This window comes from Lissotriton vulgaris, chromosome 4_1 (assembly GCF_964263255.1).
Source record: "Lissotriton vulgaris chromosome 4_1, aLisVul1.2, whole genome shotgun sequence".
NCBI classification, from domain to species: domain Eukaryota; kingdom Metazoa; phylum Chordata; class Amphibia; order Caudata; family Salamandridae; genus Lissotriton; species Lissotriton vulgaris.
Window position 1 is genome coordinate 22489463 of NC_141691.1, and position 16261 is coordinate 22505723.

The following is a 16261-nucleotide window of genomic DNA, read 5'->3' on the forward strand; positions in this document are numbered from 1 at the left end:
GCTATAAAAGTAACCACCCCAGAGCACTACAAGACTCTCTTCCAAATTCCCAATTCTTACGCTTTAGATGCAATTGCTATGCAAAGGAAGACTATTTTCATGAGGCTGCCAAGTTGAAAGCACAAGGGTTCCAAAGAGATTGGTACGCAATGCACAGAAACGGGCATGGTACTGCCCTAGAGAAGTCTTGTTGTCACCTAAAGAGAAAGCCAGTACAGATAGAATAGTTTGTGTCACAACATTTTCTCCTGTATCAAACCCCATCCACAAATCAATCCTCAAACACTGGTCTGTACTAAATGCAGGCAACTTAAATATAGCGCGCCCTCTATTCGCTTTCTGCAAAAAGCCATAACTTGAAAGATCATCTTGTGAGAGCAGCACTACCAAGCCCCAAACCTAAAGTCACTCTAGATGCACATTGGGGCTTGGAGCCATTGCTTGGACATTCTAAATTTACTTCATTCAATGTTCCTGTCAGAAGGTCTATATTGGACACACTACACAGAAAATAAAGACTTGGATGGGACAACACTGCAGTAGGGTGCGATATAAAATACCAAAGGCACCTCCAGTTGAACACTTCAGTCTTGTTGGACACAATGAGGACAAAATCAAATGGACAGTCCTAAATGTTTTGAAACAACCCCCGAGAGGAGCAAATATGGCTCAACTGCTAAACGAGGAAGAATTAAAAATGATTATCCATATGGACAGCATTAGAAACGGATTAAACAGAAAGGAAGATTGGACCTCCTTACTCTAACTTACAACTAGGCACGCTTATGGATACTAGTGCACAACCATAAAACTGAGTTCAATTGTCAGTCCATAACATGTAATTTGGAATACCCAAAATGTGTTTAAAAAAGCAAATCATGTATAGGACTATCACTTTCTTAAATGTTTTTAAAAAAAATGTTAAGTTTCTCGTTGTTCCTCAAAATAGGGTTGTCACCTAGTATTCACCCTCTTCATACTGGCTATTTACTGTCAAACATACTGTAATTAGTCGCTCCTTTATGTCTTCCAAACCCCTCACCCAATATGACCGCCATCAACTTAGCCTAGATCACGTGTGTTGCATGCCTTTTAAAACACGAGTCGCCACAATCACCGTGCATCGCAGCCCTCGCACTCGCGATCCCATCATCTACAGCCATCACGATACTCAACACCCAGCACCGGTTAGAGCCTATGCTTCTGTGCACTTAATTTCTATTTAGACCTCACCGGTATGCTTTAAAGGTTTTGTCTAGCTTCCTTCCCAGGACTTTATTCATGTCCTGTTAACTCCGCCTCCTCGTGGTATCTAAATTGATCTCACCTCATTCCAAATTATTGGCAACAAGAGATAAGGTAAAGGCTAGCCCCTAATATTCTATATATACTGGCATGGCACCCCCGGGCCCCACTCCTAAACCAGTGCATTCTCTTTTTTAGATAACAAGTAAACACTGCTCCAGCATTGCATTCACCGCTCCGGGTTAAATGCGTAAACTATTTCCTTCACCGAACTTCCGATATCGAGAAATCTGTTCTAAACACCTCGCTAAGGTCAGCATACACCGGCGGGTGGCCGCCACTGAAAACTGTCCCAGCGAGCATCACATTTTTGCCCCACCGACACCAGACTTTAAATGCAATCACACCATCTGCTCTCTGTAAGACCAGAATTCAGCCGCCGGGCACCGCAGCATTAGGGCTTACACTGTCTCTCCCCCTTTTCTTATCCTCACACAATGTGCATTAGGATCCAACCTTAACTGAATTGTTTCCCAAAGTTGTCATCCGCAAACCTGCATGCGCTTACACACACCTTCACTTTTCCTAGCATACCATCACCAAAAGCTCCACTATATAAAAGTAATGGCAAATTTACAACTGTAAACATCCATCACAACACAGATCTCATTTCACTCAAACCATGCCTCCACACATGGTTCAAACCTTACAGTTATGATCAATATCCCCAAAATCACTTCTTTACATGGATCTACAGCACTTTTGTAGTAGCAAGAGCGGGGTTCCATGCAAGCAGCTTACCCTCAGCTCCATGTCATGTGTCCTTTAAAACATTGTTTTTTCAGGCAGTATAAAAATTCAAGCTTGCAATTAATTCGTCCTGATGATGATCCCAATACTTTGCTGAAGGCAAAAGAAACATTGTCAACCTTTTAAACATATTTGCATGATAAACCATTGAGTTCAAACCAGTGTGAATATTGGTTTTTGAAGGCTTGTCCTACTTATCACCATTGGCCAGAAGCTTCTTCCTTTCTTTTGCCTGAAATGCTATTTATCCAAATGTAATTGTCTTTGTTTGTATGTAGGACACAGGACTGAGTCCCACTCTATTTTGTGTGCTCTTAATATACTTAACAATTCTTGGAATCATTAAATTGTTTGTCCGGCTGGATATCCTACAATATAGCACTGATCCTAGTCTATATAGCCGAGATACCCGCCACCCCCTCTCAACACAATCCCCAAAAGGAGTGAAACCGGAAACAGTTCTTGAAGTTTTTGGAAGTGGGATGGAGTGACCATCCCGGCCGTATTTATTAAAACAAAATTAAAACATTAAACGTTTCATGTTATGTACAATTTCATTACCATATTGCGATGTTTGGCTAACCTTAACAGATTCTCTAATACAGAGGTTCTCCTAGCCGAACTAGCAACCTACAAAACATTTCTTGACATATTGAAATTGTACAACCTAACGTTTAAGGGCCAACGGCAAGGTCATAACCGGTGTCAAGATCCCTAACCGGACTTACCCCTCCCACTTGGGATGGGCGACAGCACGGAGGCGTACCTCAAGTGCAACTACTACCAATTTCCCTTGACTTGACGGGGGCACCTAAAACTCGACGCCAGTTAAAGGTCGTTCGAATACTCGTGTGAGGTATCTAGAAGGTATCGTGGCCCTTATCCCAACCCCACACAACTTACCGCATCTGCCGTCGCAGATGTCACTGGCCCCGGGAAATTCCCCAGGAGGGGGCTGTAACCCCTCCTACAAAGGAAGGGGCCTTGACCGCCTTTCCTTTACTTCCGGCGACCCATCCTTAGAAGGGACCGCCTCCCCATTGAGGGGCCAATGGCCACCTCTCCCGAGCGCTCCCATCCGTGTTGGGTGACGCCCACTCATAGGGATCTACTAATTAGTGCTCACCGATCATGACCTTACCGCCTACCAAAATAAATACGACAGTGCAAATTAACCTAAGAATACATTGGCCACTATGACCGAAAGAGCATACATCAAAATTTCGACACTAACTGAATATCTTTAATGGCAAACATACTCAAAACGAACATTCTTTATTAACTCAAAATCAACATGGCACTACAACCTGGAAACGAAAACAAAACAAAAATTAATCAACTCTATTATACACAACTGGCTGTCTTCAGGGGCTGGTGGGTGGGTCAAAATTGGCTCTTCGTTCTGTCCCGAGCTCACGTGCAGCGAGGAGGTGCAGCTTCAGAGCACAAGAACAAGAGGATGTCTTCTGGTCTTGCGTCCCTTTTTATCCGTCTTCAGGGCGGGCGTATACCCGCCCCTGCCTGCCCCTGAGGGCGTGGCTGGCTGCGTCGGTGTCTAGGCCAGCCCACTCTAGGGCGGGAACGAGCGCGCCCCAGCTACGCCGCTTCGGGCATACCAGCTGAGACGCGCCTCCCGCCCAAAATGGCTTCCCGGGGGGATCGAGGCACTCGGCCATAAGTTCGGGGGGACCGATTCGGTCGCCCCTTTCCATATAGCCGAGATACCCGCCACCCCCTCTCAACACAATCCCCAAAAGGAGTGAAACCGGAAACAGTTCTTGAAGTTTTTGGAAGTGGGATGGAGTGACCATCCCGGCCGTATTTATTAAAACAAAATTAAAACATTAAACGTTTCATGTTATGTACAATTTCATTACCATATTGCGATGTTTGGCTAACCTTAACAGATTCTCTAATACAGAGGTTCTCCTAGCCGAACTAGCAACCTACAAAACATTTCTTGACATATTGAAATTGTACAACCTAACGTTTAAGGGCCAACGGCAAGGTCATAACCGGTGTCAAGATCCCTAACCGGACTTACCCCTCCCACTTGGGATGGGCGACAGCACGGAGGCGTACCTCAAGTGCAACTACTACCAATTTCCCTTGACTTGACGGGGGCACCTAAAACTCGACGCCAGTTAAAGGTCGTTTGAATACTCGTGTGAGGTATCTAGAAGGTATCGTGGCCCTTATCCCAACCCCACACAACTTACCGCATCTGCCGTCGCAGATGTCACTGGCCCCGGGAAATTCCCCAGGAAGGGGCTGTAACCCCTCCTACAAAGGAAGGGGCCTTGACCGCCTTTCCTTTACTTCCGGCGACCCATCCTTAGAAGGGACCGCCTCCCCATTGAGGGGCCAATGGCCACCTCTCCCGAGCGCTCCCATCCGTGTTGGGTGACGCCCACTCATAGGGATCTACTAATTAGTGCTCACCGATCATGACCTTACCGCCACAGGCCCGGATAGTTGACCGGCTATCCGGGCCCCCCACCAAAACTCCTAGCTAAAGGTCATGTTCCAACGTTTTTAACCATGCTAAGAAGTCTCCTATGAGTAACTCATTTCCCACCCGAGACAAATGCACACCATCCCCCATATACATACTGTCATCATTAATACAACCGTGCGAGATAGAATGCAATGTCCTGGAACGGAACAACCTACTCATTTTGTTATTAAGTTTCCTAACAGAATGGTTCAAAGCAGGGATCGAAATAGCCCCCCGCCACACTTTTCGTGGGATCATATGAGACCACGCAATTATGCACCCCGGAACTTTCCTCGCCAACCAACTTACGGTGGAAAGCATTGCCTCCAGGAGAAGTCGTCTACCGGTGGTGACCAAATCATTGCCCCCTAAATGTACTATGACTATAGACGGCGGTGACCTCATCCGCCCTAACAAACCCTCAAAGTAAGCCTGAAACTGGTCAATACAGAGACCGCCCCTTCCGTAGAAGGACATCCTGTACCCGTATTCCCCAGCTACGTGAATCATGTCACCTGCTTTGAATACGTCTGCGGCACGCCTCACGTATGAGTGGCCCACGACCCACACCTCCTTTCTCACAGCCGGTGATGTCTGACCGCTGGCCCGGTGTTGGGTCGACTGCATAGTCCGCCCCGCCTCGAAGGCTTGCGTAACTGAAAACCAAACAAAAGACAAGAAGCGTGAGTACATTGTTACAGCTTCACAACATGTGCAACCGCACATACCTCTTATAACAATTGGAGGACCAACGCCCCACTCGTTTTACTTGTTCCACATTAAGACCCCTGGCTGCAGCTTCAGTGGCAGCCCCTATCCGAAAGGAATGGGTCCCAAACTCACCCGGGTCCAAGCCTGCTGCGGTAATTGACATCGCGAGCACCCGCTGAAACTGAAACCTTGTCAGTGGGGTGGCGTCCGCGTGTCTCAACATTGTCCCCCCCCATGATGCCACCCTTTGTGCTAGGTAATCCTCTAAACACCTCACCGGACACATGGAGGACCCTGGAATCCTGCGAATGACTATGCAGTCTCCCACCCCACTTTGATCGGTTTTTGACTTGACAAAGGATACCGTCATAGTCTCACCCCTGATCTGAACGTGTTCCCGGCACAAACCCCCCGCCACATCCCGCTTGCTCCTTGCCACCAGCTCACTTATCCTCATAGCCCCGTGAAATGCAAGCGTAAAAGCGGCTCGGAACAAACAGGCCTCGAACTGAGACGAGCATATGTCGGGGAGTGTGGCCAGCAACTGGGACAACCTATCCAGACCTATCGGGCGCCTCTCATCTACTCTGCGACCCTCAAGGCGTTGCCACCCACGCAGCGCTTTCTGTACAGCAAAAGACGCTGTCGGGTCCTGGATATTATGAGCCCTGGCAACAAAGGAGATGGCAGCACGATGCCTCTGGGCTGTAGCCACCGACTTCCCAGCCTTACGCAAGGACATCAGAAAATGTACTACCCAATCCTCATGCCCCCAAAGTCCCCCTCTCTCAGTCCCCAAAAAGGCCAAATAAGCCCGAAACGCCCCTTCGTATGCCTTCCTCGTCCTTGGTGCTAGACTCTCTCCCACGAGGTAACGAAGTTCGGGGCACCGAGAGACCAGAGAGCTTCGGGAAAGGGTGCTGGCTCGGGGTCCGCTGAGGGAAGGAAACCCGAGAAAGCCTGCATTTGAAAACGAGACAGTGCATCAGCAGCCTGATTCATCACCCCCGGGACATGTTTTGCTCTGAATACCACGTTCAGTTGCATACACAGTAAGACAATTTCTTTAAGCAGCCTCAAAATCATTTTACAACGTGCTGCCTGACTATTAATGCATTCTACAACGGTCATATTGTCAGACCAAAATATGACAGAATGATTTTTGAATCCATCGGGCCAGGATCTGAGGGCCACCAAAATAGGAAACAGCTCAAGGAAAGCAATATTACTCGTCAGCCCCTCATCGTGCCACCATGTTGGCCACTTTTGTGCCGACCATTTCGTGCCGAAGATGGCGCCGAAACCCATGCTTCCCGCTGAATCCGTCCATAGACCAAGCTCTTCAGAGGACAAGGCCGGTTTGTTCCAGACGACTCGACCATTGAAATCCGCCAAAAATGCTAACCAAATACGCATGTCTTGGCGGACCTCGGCCGATAACCTCGTGCGATGGTGACCCTCCTTTAGGCCGACCATCGCCTGTGCAATCGAACGGGAGAAGGGGCGGGCCATCGGGATCACCCTTAAGGCAAAATTCAACTTCCCTACCAATTGCTGCAATTGATGCAGCGTAACTTTAGATGCAGTGATACACATTTGCAGGGCTGTCTTGAATTTCGATACTTTGGAAGCTGGTAAACGAAAACAACCCTCACTAGAGTCCAACTCGATCCCGAGGAACTCGAGGCAAGTCGTGGGACCCACAGTTTTACCTGGTGCCAACGGCACGCCAAATTGATTCATTAAAACACAAAATTCAGTCAAGGCCCGGGCACATTCATCATCCCCAGCGGCCCCAAGGAACAGAAAGTCATCGAGGTAATGCATCACATCCCGAAAACCTGTTTTCTTCGTGTAAACCCATTGCAGAAAACTACTGAATTTCTCGAAATAAGCACAAGATATCGAGCACCCCATTGGCATACACCTGTCCATGTAATACAAACCTTGAAACATGAATCCCAACAAACGTTGGTCATCCGGGTATACCGGGAGCAAACGGAACGCTGACTCGATATCTGATTTCGCCATCAGCGTCCCGGGCCCCAGGCGATTCAAAATGGCTACGGCCTCATCGAATGATGCGTACCGCACCGAACACATTTCTGGATTAATTGCATCGTTTACAGAAAGGCCATGAGGGGCTGATAAATTGTGAATCAATCGAAACTCACCCGGGTCCTTCTTGGGGACCACCCCTAAAGGAGAACAAACAAAGTTCGGTACCGGGGGGACAGGAAACGGGCCAGCAACCCGACCTCGGGTAACCTCTTTCCGGATCTTATCCTGTACTACAGTAGTATGCTGCAAGACGGAAAGTTGATTTTTGCACGTCCCGACACCCTGAAAGTTACCCACCGGGATGCGGAAACCATATGAAAAACCGTTTCGTAGCACCCCAGCAGAAGTACGATCTGGGTATTCGCTGAGCCAGGGAATCATCGCCAGGGTATCAATCGGGGTTGGTAAAGGCGCCCCTCGGACTATATTAGACCTGTTTAGCGCCTCCTCTACCCCCATTTTCACCCGATTTGGCTCTGCACGAGGACTCAGGATGGGGTGCCCCACAACCACTACATTCGTGTTTGAACTTACAAGATCCCGGGGGCCTAGTACATTTGCTTCTGTTGAAATTGTAACAGAACCCCCTCTTCCCTGTATTGCCGGCGGGTCTCGGGTAATCGTCTGTACCCGTACCCGACCGAAAGGGTGTCCCCCCATTTTGGCGGGAGGACTCACTAACAGCACTCCCCACCAATGGCACTTTCAACATTCCCGACTCTTTCATCTTATTCCATGTTAAAGAATCGTAACAGTCCCAGGTTAAACTTTTGTTATGCTCCATCGCTTTCCTGAAAAGGTTGTCATAACAGAACCATTGGTTACCTTGGTGTGATGTCGAGTACCCCATAATTCGTGACTGATATACTGGAAATTCCGGGAGCAAATCAGGCCTACGTTCCCCCAAAATTGCCGTGAAAATTCCCCAAGCATTACCCCAGTTACCAATATTTTCATTCACTTTAAAGGCGGCCATTTTTGCGCGCCAAACACTCGGATGCATCAGATCCTTTTGACCCTTAACAGTTTCGACCTCATAGTGATCAACGAGCAGGGAGAAAATGTTAACGTATTCCCCCGCCCAGATCTTTTCCTTTATTGGCAAAGGAACATGTTGCCCCAATCTTTCTCTACGAGAGGGTGTTGACTCATCCCTTGCAATCGGCAATGGCCGCTTACCTGCACCGGACGCTGCTTCCGTCCCTCGTGGCTTGTCTATCGCCGCATCCGGCGCGGGCACCTTGGCTGTATCACGTTTCTCGCGCAACTGCTTTATGAGTGCTTGCGCTTCGGTAGCCATGGCGCCCCCATTACTGTCCCCCAACCATGCTGCTAACTGCGCCGCCAACTCGGGAGGCATATCTCCGGCAGACGTCGGGGTGACTATCACGGGAATCGGATTCCCCTCATCCGGTACCGGGGCCGGTACCGGGGCTGGCGCCTCGAGCGGGGAACAGGGAACCGGGACGTCTCCCCCGACCGGCCCCCTTCTCGGCCTCTTTGGCTTCCCTCCGGCCGGTGGACGCCCCGATCCCTCCTCGCCGTCTCGCTCCGCCAACCGCTTCTTAATTTCGGACATGTCCTTCATGAGTGCCCGAACCAACTGGTCAGTCGACATTCTCTTTGCTCCTTTCTTGGGCATCCTTTCGACGAAGTATCTAAAAGACAAAGAGAGAGATTAAAACGCTCAAAATTGGCTCTTCGTTCTGTCCCGAGCTCACGTGCAGCGAGGAGGTGCAGCTTCAGAGCACAAGAACAAGAGGATGTCTTCTGGTCTTGCGTCCCTTTTTATCCGTCTTCAGGGCGGGCGTATACCCGCCCCTGCCTGCCCCTGAGGGCGTGGCTGGCTGCGTCGGTGTCTAGGCCAGCCCACTCTAGGGCGGGAACGAGCGCGCCCCAGCTACGCCGCTTCGGGCATACCAGCTGAGACGCGCCTCCCGCCCAAAATGGCTTCCCTATAAGGGTTCTCCAGCTCATCCATCTCATGACATTTTGAAAGGTCTGAGGTCACCATGATGTCGGTGACAGAAGTTTGGGAGGAAGAGAAAAGTGAACCTCCCCTGACCTCCTAGCCTCCAAATAAAAGGGTGGGTCAGTGGAAGTTGTACACCTTTTCTTTACCCTGACATCAGATCAGCAGAGGGACTGTCACCAGTTGCTGGGACATTTCTCTTCTGTTTTCCCTAACTGCTGGGATTATCCATCAGTTTACCCATGATGTGACCTAAAGAGGCAGCCTACCTTTCAAGAATAGAATATATAGGATATCTGACAAAGTGAGAGCCAGAATCAAGAATAAGGTATCAAAGGTGGTGGATTTAGGGGTGATTAGACACCCCAGTAGCCCCTGGTTCAGCCCTGTAATGCTGGTACCAAATGTTGTCCATTGGGCACTATATCAGAACTGTGACTCTGGGTAGATTGCATGGGGCTCAATTAATTCACCAAGACTGATGCTCATCCTACTCGCACAGGCTCATGAGCTGACTGACAGGTTGGGACCTGCCCAGTTCCTGAGTTCTTTTGACCTTACCTCATGGTATTGGCAGATTTCCCAAACTGAAGAAGTCAAGGAGAGGTCAGACCCTAAAGGCCACTACCAACTTCAAATGATGCCTTTTGTGCTCGAAAATGCCAATGCCTCCTTCCAGATGTCTGTTAACCATGTTTGAGATGGAATGGACACCTTTAGGAAGTGCTGTTTTCATGTATGGTACAGATGTCTTCAGCAACAGCTGGAATGACCACCTCTTTCACTTGCAAGAAATGCTGCAAGACCCTGCGAAATGCACATCCAACTATCAAGGTCAGAAAGTGCCCAATATGGCAGTGGTCTGTGGTACACTGGGGACACCTGGTGCGCGGGGGTAAGGTGCAGCCCCTCCAGAATAAAAAAGAAACCATCAATATGTGGAAACTCCAAAAAGATTCAAACAGTGGCAAGAACCTTCCTAGACCTCACAGGATACTGCAGGAAGTTTATATTGGGATATGTCATTATTGTTGCCCTCTTGACTGAGCTGAATTTGAAGATGGTAATCTTGACAGAAAAATGCCTGGAAGCACTTGGCTCACAAAAGCAGGCCACGTGCACAGCAACTATGCTCAAGATTCATGACTTTTCCCGAGAATTCATTATTGCAACTGAGGCCGCAGAGCATTTCATTAGACATAACTTTCACAAGTTAATAATGAGTTTCTAGAGCAACCAGCAGCTTTCATCTCCAGGAATTTACTTCCCAGGGAACAGAGGTGGAGTGCTACTGAAAGAAAAGCCTTTGCTATGATCTGCACACTCAAGACATTATTATTCACGTACTGATTCGGCTAGACCATAGGCCCTCAGGTGGCTACTGCAAATGAAAGGTGAGAATCCAAAATTATTGAGGTGGTCCATCTTCTTATACGGAATGGGCTTTATGGGGGATCATACACCAGTGACACTAGTGCTATTGGTTATTTTGCCTTAGTGATGAAAACTCACAAAAGGATGTATAGCTCTACCCACTTTCAGCAGAGGGGACATGTGATAAATCTGTTAGCAGTATGGTGATCTACCCAAAATATTTTGTCTGCTTGTCTCCAATTTTTTTTATTTTATAGGCTACAGGACTATGGACAATTTACCACTGTTAACCAGTGTTAACATGCATATGCTCTCTCCCTAAATATGGTTTAAACCACTTATCCACAATTGGCATATTTATTTTACTTATATGTCCCTAGGAATGTGCACTGCATGTGCCAGGCACCTGTAGATTAAATGCCACTAGTGAGCATGCAACACTAATTGTACCACCCACTTAAGTAGCCCTTTAAAACATATCTCAAGCATGCAAATACAGAGCCTATGTAGAGCAGAGCCTATGTACACTGTTTATACTGTCATATGGATGTTACATTTAAAACACCTTGCCATGTCTTAAACTCCCCTTTTATTATTTTTAAGACACCTCTAAGGTAGACCTTAGATATCCCATAAGTTATAAATGTTCTGGTAGTGAAAAACTCCCCTATTAGTTTTTAACTACTGTGAAGCCTACCCCTGGTAAAGGTTAACATAGAGCATTCTTTGTTACATCTAACAAGTGAAGTTTCTATGTGAAAGGCAGTAGAACTCTGATATTTAGTACCAATGAAATTTTACTGATAAGTCCCCCTTAATGGTAAAGTAAAATGTATAATTACAACTCTAAAAGTAACACTTTTAGAAATAAGTTAATTTTTCTGCTTAGCTATGTGTGCCTCTAGCATTTCTCCAATGATAGCTGGGGGTTGTGCATTCCTTCTGTACAGCTACACACAAAGGTAGCTTAGGTGTGACTTCATGGGCCATCCACATCCTGAAGGGCCATCCTGAGCAAGATGAAAGGGAGGAGCTGGCCACAGCCTCACACTTATGCTTGAATACCCTGTGTTATGTCCCTACACATAGGACTGCTTAACCCACTGCAGTGAGTCTGGAGCAAGGGCTAGAAGGGAGGACCTCCATGCACATCACACCCCTCTTTGATGTCTCCCCCACTGCAAAGACACCACTGGGTAAAAGAACTGGGCTTCTGACCTTCCTAACTGAGAGTATGTCTTGATCTGTGGATAGTCTGGCACAAAGAAGGACAGATGTGCTGCTCAAGGACTATAACTCTGCTGGTCTGCTGCTCTAGAATACCTGCTTTTCTGTTGTATTAATCTGCTGCCTGCTGGCCTCCTTGCCTGGGTGAGAAGGACTGAACACAGAACCAAAGAGACTCCAAGGGCTTGCTGGGTCATATCCTGTTCTGAAGTCTCAGGGACATCAAAGACTCCCAACCAGCCTGCAGCAGCTCCTACACTCTGCCATCTGTGAGTCGGCCCTGCCAAGTGGTGCCAACCCAGTCCTGGACCCTTGGAAATGGGCCTGAGGTGCTGCTATAGCAGGCTCTATGCATTGCCATTGACACAGATGCTCAGAACTAGTGTACCACTGCCACACCGCCAATGAGAGGATTGATCGTGATGCCTCACGGACTCTGCAGCTCAGTGACTTTTTTTCTGATGCATCTTCGACTTTTCACTGCCCTTCGTTTCTTGCATCTCTGCCTCCTTCAACAATACACTTAAGGAAATTTGAAACGGATCAATCCTGATCCCTGTATCTTGACGAGGCTCCATTGTGGTTGGCCTGAACTTTAGTAGTTGTTCCGGTGAAGCATGATCAGATAGCCCCAGTTGGCAGATTATGCTTTTAAGCACAAAATTTCAATTTATTCTTTAGAAATTCATGACTCAAGTTCTACTTCTTGGATTGTTGTAGCTGTAGTCTAGTTGTTCATGAAATTGAGCTCTTTTTGTCTAACCAATTGTGGTAACTTCTTGCGTGGTGTTTTCACAGTTTTACTGTTTGAGGTGCTGCACAAATACTTCACACGCTGCCTCTGAAAATAAACTAGATTGATATGTGCCAAGTTACTGGGGGAGCAGAGAATAACATGATTTAATTACTTCAAAAGCATAATCAATAATCTATTTCTGTACATTTTTCTTACCAGGTGCTGTGAAAGGGGAGCTGCTGATTGAGCTGTCCTATGCGCCTTTCTTTCATTGGACCTTTCCAGCCTGTGACTATTTTTCAGACATCGTTCTTGGTGGCTCCACTGATCAGTGTGTTACAGAGATTGAGAAGTGGAGGAGAAATGAACCTGGAGCTGTGGACTGGAGTCATGCAGCAAAGGCACTTTGTGAGCTTCAAGGCAACAGGTATGTATTCAGCGCCTGATGATGTATTACAAATGCCTTCCTTTGCTTACCTTGCCAGCAATCCTAATGCAGAGGGCAGCAGATTTACTTTCATGAAATTAATTTAAAAGTTTCAAGAGGTGAGCAGCTGGTTCATGCCACTTTCCCATTTTTGAACATAGAGATCTGTATGGCGCTCATCAAACTGCTTTCCATCTTTGAACCTTTAAGTGAGCAAACATGAATGATCTATCTCTCACCATTTCTTGAAATGCAATTTTTGAGTAATTGTGATGTGATAATTCGTTTTGTATAATACAAATTTTACCAACTCATTCTGAAGCACAAATAGGAGAAGTCATGCATTGGGCATCTCCATTGTTTTTAGGATTAGCATTGAGGTGTGTCAATGGTTTAGTACTGCAATTGTGCTCGTAAAAGTTAAAAAAAAAGTTACTTAATTCTAAAAGGAATTGATTAAACATTCAAAGAGGGATGATGTTCTTTTACACAGTTTCCTCTCCAGGAAGTTCGTTGGTGGTGCCTGCTTCTATAAATGATGTTCTCAAATGGGATTTTGTTTATAAGAGTAGTGTGCTGTTCCCTATAATCATTCATCCTTGTGTTTGGAGCCATTCGATGGGAGTCAAAAAAAGTGTCCTACTTATTTAATATGTCTTAGCTCAGCTTTTTTGACACTTGACGTAACTTGAAATCTCTCAATGCAACTATATCAATATATAGATTGTATTGCTGATAGTTCAAAAGAACTTGGTGATTAACGTCCAACCACTGGCTGTTTCTACACCATGCCCTAAGCTTAGTAGAAGAAAGGTCAGCTTTTTTATTCGAAATAGTAAGAGAACCTTAAAAATGGAAACACTTAGCACATTTCTAACCTGTGTTATCATTGTACAATTGCAGCCATATCAAATCAAGAAAACATTTTAAGAAACCAAATCTAAATAAATATTTAGAGACATATTTACCAAATGTTTTTGTAGTATGTTTAGCTCTACTTCAGTAGTACTACTATCATACTATAAAATGCTATTCACAAACCTTCATGTAGTGGTTCCACCAGTGCCTCCCAAATATTTATTTTGTGCAGAGATCACCACCGGAGTCTCCACACTCATAAGAATGCATTTCTGTTGCAAATATGGGAGAGATAGGGAGGATTTACTGCACTGGGGAATACTAACTACTGAAGGGGAGGTGTTAATGAAGGAGCATAGAGCATTTAAGGGAGGGTTAGATAGGGATATTCACCCATCTACAAAAGAGTAACACCATTACCTTTCCCAAGCTGCATTTCAAAAGTTATTAAAATGAAAATAAATGGATATGCACTCCATATCAGAGGTAGCCCATCAGCACACATGGCTAAACGCTGATAATGTAACACCCTCCCCCTCCCCCATAGAATATATTTGGGCTAATAACTTCAATTAAACCCCCATGGAAAATAAAATGAAATGGAATTAAATATTTAAATGATTTGAAAATTGGAACACATTTATTTTAAATGTTTAAAAACCTATCAATAAGTACATATATTTTTATCAAATAATAATATATTGTAATAGAGTTTTTTGGAAATGAGAAATACATGTAACATCATTAAGTTTGGTAAACTTATAATCCAATATGTAATTTTTTTATTAATTCTATAGATACTTTTTAATAATTAGTAAGTGAATGATGATATCCAAAAGTAACAAAGTTACTCAATAGTGTATGCCTAAGCTCGCCTATGTAGATTTGCTCACATGTAACTTTACCTATAAATAGACCCTTTGTGAAAAGCTACACTTGAGGACATTTATTAAACAACAATGAGTCTAAAATCTAAGTCGGCATTTGCAGTTCAGAATCTCACAGTTTCAAAGAAAGGGCAATTCTATGACTTAGAGTCTGATTTAGACTTTGGTGGATGAATATTCTTTCACACATATGAGTATACTGTCCCTATTGTCGCAGTATATTATATCCTGGGTCACTTGTAATATGGCAGACATTATATTTCACCTAAAAATCTCTAAGCAGACCCTGAGTACTAATATCAGACTAATTGATGGTCAGGAGAAGAATAACGAAAGCTGATTTCTTATTAACCAAGCTAAATGCTAGAAGAGAGAGACAGTCAAGAATACAATGTCTAAATAGTTTATCATGTAGTTAATTAAAACCATTACAATGTTCCATAACATAAAATATATTACATATTGCCTTCGCGGACTATTAAAAAAAATCAAATGTAAACGATTAATATCAAATTCAAGAAACATTCCCTTGAGTCTGTGGAGTACGTAAGGAATTACTGGAAAGGAGAAGCACTCTCCTCGCTCCCCTCGCTTCACCCACCCACCGCCCCTGGCTGTTCTGTATGGAAACCTTGAGGAGGCTTGCTGGATTTTTGATTGCACCTACGCAGGATAACATATTTACTCCTGCACAGCCGCTTAAAGGAAGGAAGGAAGGCTTTCTCCCACTGGAGGGACAAGCAGCGAGGCAGCTGTTCTTCATTTTCGTCCATCGCGACCTGCATCACGTTCTCTACACCTTCTTCAAATTAAAGGTGAGGCGAGGGGTAGCTTAAAAAAAAAAAGAAACAACAGGGCTGCACATTAAGAATGAACTAAAAACTGTTTTCTGTTTGCTGCTTGCTGTTTATGATCGCTATTCGCAGTATCTGCCTTGATTAAAAAAAAAAATAATTGAACCCCGCGGGGAGGCATGGGGAGGCAACTAAAAGACAATGAAGGCAGTGAGGTAGAAAGTAAAACCACACAAATTGAGTTAACTGCTCATCTCAAAAGTAAAACATGCTTAGCCCTTGCCAGAAAAGCAGCACGGTTAGCTGCTAAAGAAAGGGAGAAGGCTAGGAAAGGAGAGGTAAGCTCAGCCTCGCCTGTTTTGGGGAAGGATTCTGCGGTTGATAGCTCTGAAGATGAACTTCATATTCCTCTAGCTTCTCCTCCTAATGGAAGGATAGGAGAATTAAGAGAAGTAGGAGAAAAAGATGGGGGAGAAAGCCTCATGGAGAATGTGGCGGAAAATACTCCAGTATCAAATAAAAATGGAGCATCAATTAAAAATGGAGCGGGGGTCGAGTCTTCCCCTGGCGAGAAAATTATGAACATAGTGAAGGAGAAAAGAGACTTTCCCTTATTTGAAAAAAAACTGAAATGTTAGCCTCAACTTCAGTAACAGTGGTAG

The 16261-nt window shown here is 45.5% G+C and overlaps 1 protein-coding gene across 1 annotated transcript in view; it reads left to right on the top strand.

Moving 5' to 3' along the window:
- LOC147718254 (nicotinamide N-methyltransferase-like) overlaps positions 1-16261 on the top strand; it is a 179850-nt gene that overhangs the window by 86719 nt on the left and 76870 nt on the right. The window contains exon 2 of the mRNA XM_086966661.1: positions 12853-13060. Within this exon, the coding sequence (XP_086822787.1) occupies positions 12853-13060 (208 nt within the window). The remainder of the gene's footprint in view (positions 1-12852; positions 13061-16261) is intronic.